General features: G+C 36.6%; 1 protein-coding gene across 1 annotated transcript in view; it reads right to left on the bottom strand.

Annotated features, from left to right (window-relative positions):
- LOC103254746 (sushi, von Willebrand factor type A, EGF and pentraxin domain-containing protein 1-like) overlaps window positions 1-15,770 on the bottom strand; it is a gene marked incomplete at its 3' end in the record, with an annotated part of 86,717 nt that overhangs the window by 17,166 nt on the left and 53,781 nt on the right. The window contains exons 4-5 of the mRNA XM_008052747.2: window positions 5,112-5,270; window positions 4,105-4,284 (exon numbers count right to left, since the gene is read on the bottom strand). Coding sequence (XP_008050938.1) covers window positions 4,105-4,284; window positions 5,112-5,270 — 339 coding nt within the window. The remainder of the gene's footprint in view (window positions 1-4,104; window positions 4,285-5,111; window positions 5,271-15,770) is intronic.

The raw sequence follows: 15,770 nt of genomic DNA, 5'->3' as shown, positions 1-15,770 counted from the left end.
AAGCCCCCAAGGGAAACCGTTGGCTGCACAGACATTTTCAAAGTTGCCAGTGTTACTTTTTCATTCGGCTGCCTTCATAATTCATTGCCTCTGCTTCAACAATGTGCAATTCATTCTTTGCACCAGCCCCTAAACTGACCGTTCTTAAAGATAACTGGTGCTCATTTTCATCATTAGCCACCTTAAAGTGATAATCTTTGTCAACCTTTAGTTCACAACCGAAAAGACAGTTCTGGGGCCTCAGGGAGCTCATGTCCATGTCCATCGAATCTTCCATGGGGTGGTGGCGCACACTTAGGTGGGAGAGAAGGGGGACAGAGGCAAACGACTACTCCAAAGAACAGCCACGCAGGATGGAATCACATCAGGGACCATTAATCCTTAATGATGAGGCATGGGAAAGGCCTGGGTAAGTGCCGTCATTCAGGACAACTTTGTATACTGGTAAGTTAGGTAGTAGCTTTGGTGGTGAAGTTGAAGGGATCTTAGGAAGAACAATGGTCTTATAGCATCTCTCCTACTCCAATTAAGATTATTTTATATAGAGAGAAATTGTGACAAATTACATAAAAGATAACAGACATACTTTGTGTTGTTTGGGATTTTTTGTTTGCTTGTTTAGAGTTAAGGAATTTCTCTGCCCTCCAGACTGGAGTACAGTAGTGCAGCAGTGCAATACTGGCTCCTGCAGCCTTGAACTCCTGGGTACAAGGGATCCTTCTGCCTCAGCTTTCCAAGTAGCTGGGACTACAGAAGTGCCCCACCACACTCAGACATGCATGCTTTTTAATGTGAAGTGACACAAGCAGTTCATCAATGTATATACTATATTTATCAGTGTACATCAATGTATATGTTTATCAACATGTGCATTTGTTAAATTCGAGTTTTCATTCAGTCATCTGAAGCATCAACAATTGAAGAGAAATAATACATTCTGTGCTCACAATAAAATCACAGTTTAGAAGAGGTAACAGACAAATTAATTGACCATAAAAATAAGTGTGGTGGTTTGTATTATAACAAGTTAGTTAAGCTGGGAAACACAAAATTTGTCAGAATTGCCTATTGATCAAAAGAGGAACTCATGTTCAATCTTGGAAAGCAGAAGTGAAGGAGTGGTCATTGTAGTCAGAGTCAGTGATGGACAAATACAGAGATGCCTGGGGGATTCCAGGTGGCCTCTGCTGCCTTCATTTCATGTCCTGACTCCTGATCCCATTGACAAATGATGGTTCCATGTTCATTGCTGGAATCTTGATTGCAGAGACTAGGGGCGTGACCAAACACAGGTGAAGCTTCTCTTGGACTTTTCGACGAGTTTCTGTTTTGCAGTTCCATTTCAGTGACTGAGTGAGTGTGGTTGCAGGAACTCCTCTGATCATTCAAATTCTCTCCTGGATCTTCAGTTTCCAAGCTTCTTCTAAAATTGTGTAAGGTCTGCTTTCTGAACTAAACCCCTCACCCTATAATATGCTCGGTGACTGCTTCCCTGACTGACCCTGACACACACAGACTAAGAACTATTATGATGGCGTACAGGTCTACAGATGCATGTGCAGAGGTCACCACACTCAAGCCGACGAAGTCAGCAACAGTAGGGAGTTGAGGAGGACCCAGAGCAAAGACAGAGAGATCTGACAGTGTGAGAACAACTTGCAAAGGTCTGTCTCCTGGAAAGGGCATGGTCATTTCTCATGACTTAGTATTGGATTCAAGGCTTGGGTATGGATGGTAGAGCCATACCTGATCCTGAAGGAGTAACCTTCCCTGACTTTCTCACTCCCCTTTGGAAGGCCACTAGGTAGTGTTTCCCATTCTTTGCCACAAGGTATTTGGAAGAAGAGGTAGAGGTTTTACACAGAACTTAGAACTGTTGACTTCACAGAAATATATTTTAGAGATTTTAAAAAAAATCAGTGGTAGTATGTGGCTTTTTACTATGAGAGACTGCATGGCAGAAAATGTCTTTCTGTTACCTTCATGAATGGTAGCTTGTCTGAGTCTAGAAATTCAGGGTTTAGGCATTTTCCCCAGAATCCTAGAAACATACTCTTATTTTCTAAAATTTGGAATGGCTAACAAAGAGCCCAAGGCTAGACTGATTATCTTTCCTTTGTAGGCAATATTATGTCTAACTATGAAAGAGACACAGTTTTCTACTTTTCCAGGGCATTCAGAAATTTTATGAAGATTATTTCCAGACATAAATCTGTTTTTAATAACTTTTTTCTGGCACTAACTAGTGATTTTAAACTGAATAGCCAAGATTTGGGTTGTGTATATTTTCAAGTTTTCAGCTCTGGGGTATTATTTGATCTTCTATTAGTGCATGTCCTCCACTCCATTCTCTCTCTGGATTCCTAATGTGAGAAGACTCTATATCCTGTGACTATTCTTATTTTACTTTATTTTTTCAAAAAATGTTTTGATCCTTGGCATTTTTTCCCTTTGCTTTCAAATGAATTTCTTGAGTCAGTTTTCAATTTATTAATTTGGCTTTCAACTATATCCAATCATTGTGTAAGCAACTTTTTTTTTTCTTCTAAAAAATCTTTTTTGGTCTCTGATCTCTCCTATTTCTTGGAATCCTAGTCTCACTTTAACATTGTAATTGCCTTTGAATCTCAATGATTCCAGGTTTCCCCATTTTCTTCCAGGTCTTTGTTTAATCTGCGGATAATTTTGAGATTTCCTTGTCTTTTGGCGACATAATCTAGGCAAATTTATATTTATAAGTGGGTTCTGTATAGCAACAATGAATGTCTCCTGGGCTTCACAACTGATCTCAGAGTGACAAGTAGGTAGACTTCCCTTGGAATATGGGAGCCAAGATAAGATCAGAAGATAGATCTTCTTACTCTAATTCAGTAATCCAGGTAATTTGTAGGGTCTTGAGCTGTCAAATCCTTAGCAAATGGTTTTGCCAAAGAATGTCTTGGGGATGTGATAGGAGGTAAGGTTGCTAGATTTAGTTACAAACAAATATGCAAACAAATTAGAATACCCAGTTAAATTTAAATTTCAGAAAATCAACAAATTTTTTTTTAGGATAAGTAGGTCTCAAAATTTGCACAGGATTTGCTTATACAAAAAAAATTATTTGTTTATTTGAAATGCATTTTTTTTATTTTAAAGATGTGGGGTACAATTCAGCGTTAGGTATACAAATGACCATTATGTAGGTAGAATTTGGGTCTCACTTTGGTCCCCACTTCACCTGGTTTGAGATAGGTACCCTATTGATAAAGTGTGCCCCCTTCTTCCCCTGGCTGAAATTCATATTTAAGTAGGTATCCTGTATTTCGTCTAGTATCCCAAGGTAGGGGGTAAATACTAACTATATTGAGAAGCTTTAGGATTCTGGAAGAAGTTCTCAAATCGCTTGACTTGCTCCCCTCTTACCTTTTCTTAGATAACTTCCTCTTCCAATCCTACCTGTGATACCTTAGGAAGTTGGCTATGGAAGAGTTGTAAAAAAAAAAAAAAAAAAAAAAGAGGTCCTGGAGATGGGAAGTGAAGGTAAATTGAGATACTATTTTGTTTGCTCCTTCTCTGTATCTGATATGGGATCCTCTGGTTCTCCCCATGGTACTGCTCCCTTTCCTAATGGCCTAATTAGGCTCCCTAAGATCTTACTTTGGCACATTCTATACTTCTATAGATTGTTGTCTACCCAAAGTGGAGGCTGGACATAAACAAGTTGGCTAACTGCTCCTACTCCAGGTTTCCCAAGTATAGTTCCCTAAGTCTAGCAATTACAGTTGGCATCAAAGTCTCCACTCAGATTATTCCAGAACTCTCCTTTGCACCCTGTCTTGGTGGTTTGAAATTTGAGATTTAGGTAACCTGTCCATTTACTTCCCAGGCAAGTCTTTTTTTTGCTTGTTCATAAAAGAAACACAAAAGGGATAGTTTATGATAATGTGGTCCATTGAACTCGGTAGTTCTAACTTCAAATTTTCTATAATTTTTCGCTTTCTATGGCCTGTGGTATGAGAAATAAAAACAAACAAACAAAAGGTCTGACTGGCCCATCAGAGTTTAAATCAAAGAAATCAAGCAAGACAATCAATAAACAACGTAAATTGACAGTTTGCATACCTCTGCAGGAGCTCTCTGAACTGGACCACAAACCATTGGGTAGACACAAGAGAATGCTGCTTCCCACGAGGTCAAATCCAGGGTGACATCGGACCCCACAGGCTGCATTGAAGTGGTTGTTGCAAGTGTTTTGGAGAAAGTAACCATTTTCAGGAGGCTTCAGGGCAGGGCAGTGAACAACTAACATTTATAGAAATAGAATCAAAAAAGCAAAGTTAGCCTTTGTCTATGAAGCATAGAGAATTTTTTTTCATCTTTTGTTTTTCTTGTTTAAGGGGACATTTTATACTGACATCTCAATTCCCCACTTACTGCATTTGGATTTTTAAGTACATCTTTAAAGAAAAACCTTACATCTGATTTTTATTAGGTATTAACCTCCAATTAAAATATTAAATACAAATTAATTTTTTTCAAACCTTAAAAACATTTTATTTTGATATCTACACAGATGAGATTTTCTAGTTCTTGATTTTTGTAACTCATTATTTTCCCTCTTAATGAAGGTGGCACAAAATAAAGAACAAATAAGACTAGCAAAGTATATTTGCTAAAAACTACAAGAACCACAGATTCTTGTACATGGAATATGCTATTTAAATATTCCAAAAAAATGAACAATATAAGACCCTTTACTTATGAAAATATATTTAAAAAATAAATTTGACTATCATCAAGACTAAGATTAGTTTATTGCTATCCAAATTTATTGTTAAAATTGCAGCTTTTCTCTTTTTTGATTCATTTTAGACTTTTTTCCAAGTACTAAATCTTTCTGATTCCAAGGTACATTACTCCTAGGGTCTCAGATCCCCTTGATCTGGAGCAAGATATGGATGTGTTCAGTAGTAAGAATGTAATAAAGGCAAATCATCCCACCCCCAAACTATGATTAGAGAAAGGAGCATTAAAGATTATTCTAAACGAATTAGATGCAAACACCAGCACTATTTCTCTCAAAGAGATCAACTTTTATATTTCCTATTTGTCAACTGTGGGAGATATACCTTCACAGGTCTGGCCAGAGGCCCGATATCCCTCCCTGCAGACACAGTCTTCAGGGGATGTACTTCCAGGTGGAGAGGTGTGATTTTCATCAGGACATGGAATGCAAGTGCTGATTCCTCCTGGCGAACCTTCAGGTTTGTATGTCCCTGAAGGGCAAGCTGTGGGCAGACAAGAAGCCAAAGAAGTCCATTGGATGTGGTATATCAGTTGGTAATTAACAAAATGTTTGGAATTAGGGAAAGAAAGGCAAACAGTAGCTTTCCACAGAAATAATATAATTCAATGAAGAAGAGACCAACATTTTTGTGTGTGTGTGGTAAGGAGTGATGTAGTTTGTTATTTTCAGGCTGTCAGGGAGTCTTTTATGTCCCACAGTTAGTTCCGATCACAACACAGCATGTTATGTCTGGGCTGATTTGTGAGAAAACACAAAATAGTAACCTATGTTGATGGACTAGAAGGAATCGATGACACTCAATAGATTTAAAAAAATCTTGATAAATACAGTATCCTCCATTCTCCATTCCCCCATCCTGAGCATCTCACCTCTCCTACTGAGTTTCCAGCCTTCCTCCCAGCAGAGAAGAGTAACTGCAGATATGTAAGAAGCACTTAGCCCATTGTTTCTGTTCAAAGCACTTGACAAAGGATGAGGAGAAAGTGAAAGGCTTGAGGGAAAGAGTCCAACTGATGGGAAATGGGCCCTTTGAAGAAAAAGAATTAAAGACCCTGCTTTTCCCAGGCTCATGGAAAAAAAAGATTAAAAGTAGAATCTAATTGACCTTGCTTCAAATCCTCCCTCTGCACTGACAATGTGGCTTTGAATTTGTAAATTAATTCCTCTGGACTTACGCATCTGTAAAATAACTTAAATTTAAGAAACTTAAATAGAGAAATTGTGGACTAAAGGAGCGTGCAGTGTTCAGCCAATCAAATGTAATATAGTCTCAAGAATCATCTGATTATTAAAAAACAGTCGCAGCCAAGTAATGTGCACTTATATAATGACATTTTAATCCTCATAGTGTTAATAAGTAGCATTAAGTTAATATTGTTATCAGTAGTTACATTAATTTTATTAGTAAGCATTATTATATTCACTTTAAAGATAAAAATGGAAGTTTAGAAATAGTTGATAACTTGACTAAATTTATTCAATGAATGGCAGAGCTATAATTTTAAAGCAAATATTTACATAGCATTCACTATGTCCTGGGGACTACTCTATGTATTTTATAAATATTATCTTTTTAATATCATAAAATCTTATGAAGTAATTAATATTATTAATCTTATTTTATCGATGACAAAACTAAAGCACTAAGGGTTTAAATAACTTGTCAAAGTCATACCATAAATAAGTGGCAGAACTGGGATTTGAACCCAGACAATTTGGATCCAGAGGCCATGTTCTTTACCACCACATGTGCTGTGTCTAAAAATCAGGTCACTTGGTTGCTAAAGTTAAAGCTAAACCACTATCACATACTGAAAATACAAAAATATCATATTGAGAGATAAGATACATAGTATAATTATTAGAAAAATAGCTATGTTTCTAAAATTTTTAATTTTATTTTAAAACAAAAGATATTATTTTCCAATGATATATAGTAAAAAATTCTAGATAGATTTGTGATTATCTATGAATGAGAGAAATATTTACAAGATATTAATAATGACATATGAAAAATAATCCAGCGTAAAGAAAGTAAACATTGCTTGGAAGTATTGTATTAGTGATACTGAATTATTAGCATTATTGAATATTTTCTGCTATGGAAATTTCAGTAAGTATTTGATCAACATCCTCAAGAAGATACACGACAACATGGTCTCCTTTAAACAGCAATCAGCAGCTATAGGAGAAAATGATTGAGATAAATACAGAAATAGAACAGAAAATATAAATTGCAACTGCAAAATTACAATTGTCATTGGAGGTAGGAAAAATAAGCTGTATATTTCCAGAACAAGAGAACTGAGTAGTCCTAGGAGAAGTAATAATTGTAATAATAATGAAAGAATATATTCCTTACTATAAGCTTTAGCACAAAAATACTCATGAAGTTTCAGGCAAAATTAACAAATGCCACTCCGGGATGAAAGAAAAATATTATAAGCTTACAGGAAATAAATAAAGATACTTATAAATAGAAGAATCAAACTATTTCTCCTGCGCAAAAACAAATGTCAGGAAAATAATGGAATAAGATATATAACTCTGTGAAAAAATTATAAATCCACATATTATTATGTGGGCAAGCTATAGGAAACTAGGAAGGAGATGAAAGCCATTCGAGGATGTGCATGGCTTTAAAATAAAGAGATATTTCACTGACTGAGAAAGAAAGCAAAATAAAGAACTCAACAATGGGGAAAAATGGTGTTCAATAAATTGCTCAAAATGAAACTTGTGGAACATACAGTAAATTGCTAAATATCTAACTAAAATAATTATAAAATGAAAACAAATATCAAAGCTTATTCTTATAAAGAAAATGTATAATGGAAAGAAGAAAATAATATTTGCATAATATAAAGAAAGGTGTAAAATATGAGAGAAACAGAGATGGTAGAAAGAAGGTGGATTTCACTAATATGATAAAACTGAAATAAAAACCGGGGTTCAAATTTGTACATAAAATGCACAAAACTATAAATAGAGAAAAGAATATATGACCTTCAGATCAGTAGAGAAGAAAAACAGCAACAAGAAAACCCTACACACACACACACACACACACACACACACACACACACCACACAACCATAGGAAAATGAAACAGCAAGAAAGAATAAAGAATAAAACTGCATAAACTACGGCGACAGAAGTAAAACAAACCATACCAGTTATCAGAAATAATTTTAGAGGATTAAGTAAACCCTGTTGATAAGATAGAAACTTAAATAAACCAGACACACAGGTTAAAAAATGGATATACAGCTGGAGCCCAGCAGGTTGACGCTGGGGTGGCAATGAGTGTGCCACTGCACTCCAGCCTGGGCAACAGAGTGAGACTCTACCTCGGAAAAAAAAAAAAGAATATACAAAGCTATGTTAAATATTTGAAATTGCCGGACGCAGTGGCTCACACACACCTATAATTCCAGCACTTTGGCAGGCAGAGGTTTGAGACCAACCTGGACAACATGGCAAGGTCGTGTCTCTACAATAAACCAAAAAATTAGCACGGCTATAGTTCCAGCTACTTGGAAGGCTGAAGTGAAAGCATCCCCTGAGCCCAGCAGGTGGAGGCTGCGGTGACTGTGAGTAGCATGCCACTGCATTCTAGCCTGGGTGACAAAGTAAGACACACACACACACACACACACACACACACACACACACACACACACACACACACTGAAATTATCTTGTTGAAGCAAACAAATTACAGTCTCACGGGGAAACAGAAAATATGTAAAGAGCTTTTTCTAATACATGAGAAGGATATGAATACTCCAATAGGACAATTGGCAAAAAACAAGAACTAGAAATTTACTAAAGAAGAAATGTAGATGACCAATAATTATAGGATGAAATGTTTGACCTCATTCATATTTAAAAAATGCAAATATTGGCTATCTTTTATTTTGGTAACATTTTGTAAGGTTGTTAATACCTTGTGCCAATAGGCATGGACAAATAGATTCTCTCCTTGGCTGAGGAGCTTATGAAGTTTTCTGCAGGGCAACCTGAGAACAGACACTAAAAGTCTCAAGCAGGGCTTTCTTTTTGATATAGCATTTCATTTCCAAAAATTTATCCCAAGTAAAAGTAAGCAAGTAAGGAAAATGTATGCATAAGTGTTATTTATTATTGCACAGTATTGGAGGTTACCAAACACTCAGAGACAGGGGATTTGTTAAATTCTTATGACACATCCATCCAATGGAATACTAGCTATAAAAAAATCTTAGCATGAAAAGTCATTCAAATATATAGCTAAGTGTAAAAAGTCATGTTTCAAAAATAATATGTATTATATGATACTATTTGGCTTACAGATACATATATGAGACTTAAAAGAAATTACCTTTAAGGTTATGGATACATGGTATATATTCATGGGAGAATTATCAGGCTTTCAAATTTGTTTATTTTGCTGATTTACATTTTCTAGTTTTATTACAAGAAATAGGTATTACATGGACAAAACAATTAAAAGTAAATAAAATTATACATAAAAAGAATACTATCTCAAATCAATTTTTTTTTTTGAGCTGAAGTCTTGCTATATTGCCCAAACTGAGCTTGAACTCGTGATCCTCCTGCCTCAGGCTCCTGAGTAGTTGGGACTACGAGTGTGTGCCGCCATCATGCCTGGCTTCAAATCATATATTTTATTTCATGGTGATTGGATCTCTGACCTTGGAGATCACTTTGATTTCTCTTTCTTCCTCTACTACCTCAATATCTAAGTAACAACCATGTTCTTTGGATCTTATTCCCTAGAAATCTTCTTCCTCACCTTTCTCATCTTCATCAACATCACTCCTACCTTAGATGAGCTCTCATCAACTCTCTCTTCTGAGTTTTTACAAAGTTCTTCTTACTGGTCCCTCAGTCTTACCTCTATTGTCAATCCATTTGAGATGTTGTTGCCTGAACATTTTTCAAAAATATCAATTCAGTCATATCACTTTCTACCTAAAAACTGTGCCATCAGAATAAGGCCTCCTCTCATTAGTCTAGAATATAAAGGAATCTTTGATCTGTCTGTAACTTTCCTACTTCTGAATCTACCAAAAAAAGCAGTGAATGTCGTATGCTGGTTAGGACCTGCTCAGGATTAACTAGTGCCTAGTTTTGTACCATTTCTGTCGTTAACTCCACTGCAGTTTAGGGGAGTTTGAGCAAGCTAAACAGTTTACTTAATTTCTCTGTGACTTGGTTTCTTCAGGTGTAATAGTAGCAGTACTTCCCTTATGCATATTTTTGTTAGGATTAATTGAAATAATGTGAGTAAAGCAACAATGCCTGGCATGCAGTTGGCATTCAGAAAATGTTAGAATAATGTCCCCAACCCTTCATTTTTTTCAACCACAAAAGAGATAATTACACTTCTTTTATAGGTTTTTTTGTGCCAGATAAATGCTCTGGTGCTTGGTAAATAGTACCTCCCTTTCTTTCCCCTTTCTGTCTTCAACTTTGCTTCTGCTTTTGTGTATGCTTTCCTGCCTCTGAGTGAACCTCTAGCATCCTTCAAGACTCTAATGGGTTCTTCAAAGCTTCTCAAATGTCTTCAGACAGATTTTTGTTGCCTTTCCTTCTGGACCTTCAGAGCACACGACCCTTACCTCTGCACTGGCCCATATCACACTGTTTGTAACACCATTTGTCTCATTTCCTCAGTGGGAAGCATGCTCTTTTAAGTTCAGGAAGTCTTCCAGTTATCAGACCTAACCACTAGTTAGCCCATAGCCTGAGCCAGCTGTCACTCAATAGAGGAGGTCAAGAGAAAGCAAGCTCTGGTGGAGGGTAGGTTTGGTGTGGAGGGACTAACAACATGGTGAAACGTAAGGATATTAGACTTGGAGTTAAGACAACTAAGTTACAATCTTGGCTCTTCCACAAACAAGCTATGGGGTCACTGGCAAGTTACTTTATTTTCTTTCTTTTAATACAATATACAGAAGTTAAAACTAATGTCCATGATCTTTCCAAGGCTAACATGAAATGATTCTATAAGTAGAATAATATGAAAAAGCAACTTTAAGAAACCTTCCATACAAACGGCCAGATTCTGGCTACAGATATTACAAATTATTTTTAAAAATAATATTACATGAAAAAAAACTAATCTTACAATATTATTCTCCAATACCTTTTGTAATCAAGAGTTTACAACACTGATGAACAGTGTTTTGGATAAAAATATTCAAAAGTACATTTGGAAATGTATTGTGAAATTCATAGTGATAATGGAAAACAGACTTTAGGAGAACTATTTAAAGGCATTGCACAATTCTAGTGGGAGAGGTGTAATCAACTTCCTTTATTCCCAAGGGAGAAAATTCCTCATCCAAAACCAATCAAAAGTTGAAAAGATGAACTAAATCTGTGGTTTGAGCAACTTTCACAAGTCTTGGTAAAGGGCTAGGGTATTTTTTTTTCTTCTTAGTGTGAGATGTTTCCTTCCTGGAAATGTACCAACTATTATTTCTTAATTGCTTTTTCTGTTGTTGTTAAAATAAGCACTTTCTCTTTTCAGAACTATCTTGGCGGTTATCAGCTACTATTACTGGAAGTGTGATTCTTGAAGTTATCATGTTGTGCTAACTTTAGATTCTTCTTCAGTTGACAATGCAATCTTTGACTGAAGTAAATTAAACCACCAACCAGTTTGGAATTTGTAAAATACATACAAGTCTCCAATATCTCATCTAGTTTACCCTTAGACTACTATTTTAGTTGGCATTAATATCATATATTTAAAAAATCATATATTATACATGATATATTTTATAGAATTCCTCCTAATACATCATTTAAGATTTTTTTTAGAACCTTGATAAATATTAAGAGTCTTTGTTCCTTGCACGGTCCATCTATAATGGTTAACGAATGCTTTCAAAGGGCATAGTTTTAGGGCAGTCACATGAGCTGCATTCAGGCTGTGCATTACATCACTCCAAGGATACCCATTCATGCAGATTATTATAGCAGCCTCTGGAGTTGTACAACTCCAAAGTCTTAGTTTCTGCTGTATCTACGTAGGGAATCAGGCAGAGCAAGTATCTGGGACTCCATGCTTTTTCTCAACTTTATGGATTTGATCTGAATAAAGAATCTGTTCCTACAAATAGTTGTGCTAAGATTTGAAACACAGGGATCGATTGTTCTAGAAGATAACCAGTCTTCTCCATGCTGAACCAATGTTTTCACCAAGTCAAGACGAGAGCCTATGTACGTACACGAGGACTTTCATTTTATTAGGCAGCCAAGATCCTTTCTATTTTGATCAATGAATTAGATGAGGAGCTTTTCAACTGCCCTGAATTCTGCACATTCATACCTGTGGGGATGCATTAACACCCTGCCATTCTCCCCGTGACTGGTTAGCTCATTTGGCTGGAGTACAGACTATTTGGACAAAATTATGAGTTTGTACCCTGTGTGGTGCCATAGCAGCAAATGGCACCCTAACTGCAGGATGCCATGCTGCAAATGTAAGCACCTGCTCAGACTTGCCTGTATATTAGTGATGGATCAAGAGAAGTCTATCAAAAAAACCAAAAAATAAAACCCTCAAAGGACTCTGTACCAAAGAGAATGCATCAGCAAAGTAATTGTCACATATTAAGAATTAAGGATATGCACACTACACTCACATGTATATTACATTCACACATAAATACAACTTGACTGAGTACAGAATATTTAGGTGAGGCCTTTTTGTTGAAAACTATTTTCTTAATTGTCTTAAGGTGTTTGCCATCTGGCTGAGAAAAGTGATATCATCCTGAGTTTTATAATTAAAATTTTGTTGGCAAGTACTTTTAGAAGAGGCACCCTGGAGATTTTTTAGAATTATTTAAAACTTGTTTTTTTTTCTAAAATAGCTAATAACTCAGAATCACATAAAGAAGAGATTATAAATTACCAAACCAGTTTGGTTTAACTATTCTTTTAATGTTTGACATTTAGGTTCATCCTAGTTTTTTACAATTTTTACATCTTAAAAAAAAAAAAACATCTTATTCTCTTAAATCTTTTATCCATTAAAGATTATCTTGGCCAGGGCGGTAGCTCAAGCCTGTAATCCCAGCACTTTGGGAGGCCAAGGTGAGAGGATTGCCTGAGCCCATGTGTTCTAGACCTGCCTGGGCAACTTGGGAAGACCTCATCTCTACAATAAATCAAAAAATTAGCTGGGCATGGTAGTACGCACCTATAGTTCCAGCTACTTGGAAGGCTGAGGCTGAAGGATCACTTGAGTCCAGTGAGTCAACACTGGGTTGACTGTGAGCATGCCACTGCACTCCAGTCTGGGCGATGGAGTGAAAAATCCAACTAAAATATATATATATATATATATCTTAGGCAAAAGAATGTTAACTTTTTAGACTCATAAGTCTATTGTCAAATGATTCCCATGATCAGGATTGAAAATACATGACTTATTATATTCTCATTTCCACTGAATATTAACGGTTTTAAAATTACCAATGAATCATTATTTAAATGTGAATCCTTGTGAATTTTGGTGCAACAGGGTTTCAACTTGAACCTAGAGTGGATCTTTCCCTAGGATTCCGACATGTATAGGTCCAGCAGAAGTCTATTTGTTTGAAGAACTTGAGACCCTTCTGGGAGAAACCTCCATCCATGGCAGAGATAATATTAAAAAGATTACAATCCAAAATGACCCGATGGCTGATGAATGAGAACAGACATCAGCTGTAGCAGCAAAGCAGGATTCTACATGCCAACTTGTCTGCCAGTTCTCGCCTGTGTAGGTGCTGGATGCTGGGATAGGCTGGTGAGCCTGCAAAGGGGGATTAGTAGAGAGGCATGCAAGGAAACTTGGGCAGCAGCAATTTACCCACCACAAATAAGTATTTCAGTATTTTAACAACTTTTATAACTTTACTGACACATACCTGCTGGATATTAGCCTATCCCAAGGAAGGAGCAAGTTGACATACGTTGGACCTATAATACCTGATATTAGCAGCCTGAATGGAAAAATAAGTGAAGTCTGGTGTTTGCTGTCAAATTTGTTTCCTATTGGTACCATAAGGAGTAGTAAGTTATAATTTATATACAGGCCATAGTTGTCTTGATCTTTTTCTTTCCTCATCTTCTCTACCTCACATTCAATATGTCTATTAAGGGCTGCGTTGTTTTGGAAATGTGGATTATATCAGTTGTTTTTCCTTTCCATTATGGCTATACTCATTTAAACCCTTCTTATTTTATGCCTTGATTGATTCTCTAAACTCCACACATACATCCCTTTTTCTATTTTGCTTCACATTCAGTGATTTCTGGTCACAGCTACCAAATTAATATTCCTACAACACTGCTTTTATCATACCACTTTCTGCCCAGAAATTTTCAAAGGCTCACAGTGCTGATTAACCAAAGGCCATGTCTTCAGCCTGGAATTCAAGTCCCAGTACAATCTAGGACCTGCTCCTTACTCTTGCTTGTTCTTCTTTGAAACCCACCATGCTCGTAGATTTTAGCCTACCTTCCCATCCTTTCCAACTACTGCCAGTCCCCATTATAAGTCTGTATTTTCCACTCTATTTAACAGTCTCCCCCATTTCTAACTGTCCAAATCTTATCATTCAAACTCAGTTCAAATCTCATCACCTCCATAACCAAAGGTAAGCATTTTTGAATACATATAGCATGTGTATATCACGTGTGTCATATTTTTATTTCAATTCAATCTCAGCTGGTTAGGACTGAATTATCATAATTCTTAGTTCATGATGCACATTGTGACTTGTTTATAGTAAATGCAGCTCCATTCCACAATAAGCTACTTTTGTTTTTGCTTGTGTGTGTGTGTGTGTGTGTGTGTGTGTGTGTGTGTGTGTGTGTGTTTTGTAGAGACAGAGTCTTGCTATTTTGCCTAGAATGGTCTCGAACTTCTGACATCAGGCGATCCTCCCACCTCAGCCTCTCAAAGTGCTGGGATTACAGGTATGAGCCACTGGGATCAGCCACATAATAAGCACTTTAAGGCAAGTACATCTTCCAAAGGACCCAAAAATATTTGATAAATAGTTGAAGGAGTCAGTGGACAGATTTAAATGATTTCCTTTTGTGTTTCCATAAGACCCGATTTGGAATTATCTGATTTGCCTGGTATTTGATCTGATGATCTGTGAGGTTTAGTCTACTGCACTTTGTAGTACTTAAGTCATCCAGTAACATTTTTTCCTCTCATATTCTCATATTAAAATGTTTGGATTATCTTCTGAATAATATGTGTGTAAATAAAATGGAAAGCATTTTATTTGGCAATTATATTGTTTTCAACACATTAAGTTGCACCATGTTACCACTTTTCTCCCATTTCATCCATTTAAACAGGGTGTGGTACAAAGAATTGAGCACAGAAGTGAGAATTCTGCAAATTATGACTGTCTCTGATACGGTCTGACCCTTTCTAATTTATGTAAACAATTGAAGAACTGGTGGCCAAGTTGTAAAACTAAAATTCCATGACCCTCAGCAGGGATAAAAAGGATATAGCAGGTAATGGAATAATGAGAGACAACAAATAATTAGACAAAACTTCGTCTGTGCCCTTATGACAGCTGTAGTCTTAAACAGACAATTAAACAGGGGAAGTACCATATTCTATGACAGCACAGAAGAAGGAACGAATCCAGACTTGAGACAGAGGGGGTGGTTAAGCAAGCTTTGTTAATCAAAGTGATTTCCAGACCATGAACAGTAGTAAGGGGAGGGGTAGGAGCAGTGAGATGGCCTTCCAGAGAGAGGGAACAACAAGTGTTGGCCTAGAGGCGATAGAAGGCCTGGTATGCTTTTAAAAATGATAATTTCTTCCAACCAGAATGCAAAGGTGTGGGGCTAGAAAAATGAGTGAGTGCCAGAACCACCAAGGCTGGGCAAGTCGTACGCAAAAGCTAGGAGTTTATCTTAGAAGCAAGCGGAGACGACGACATTG

Source organism: Carlito syrichta, unplaced genomic scaffold, assembly GCF_000164805.1.
Source record: "Carlito syrichta isolate Samal-C Ts95f unplaced genomic scaffold, Tarsius_syrichta-2.0.1 Scaffold287436, whole genome shotgun sequence".
Classification (NCBI taxonomy): Eukaryota; Metazoa; Chordata; class Mammalia; order Primates; family Tarsiidae; genus Carlito; species Carlito syrichta.
Note: the sequence above shows the minus strand (reverse complement) of the source record. Positions and strands in the feature narration are given on the sequence as shown.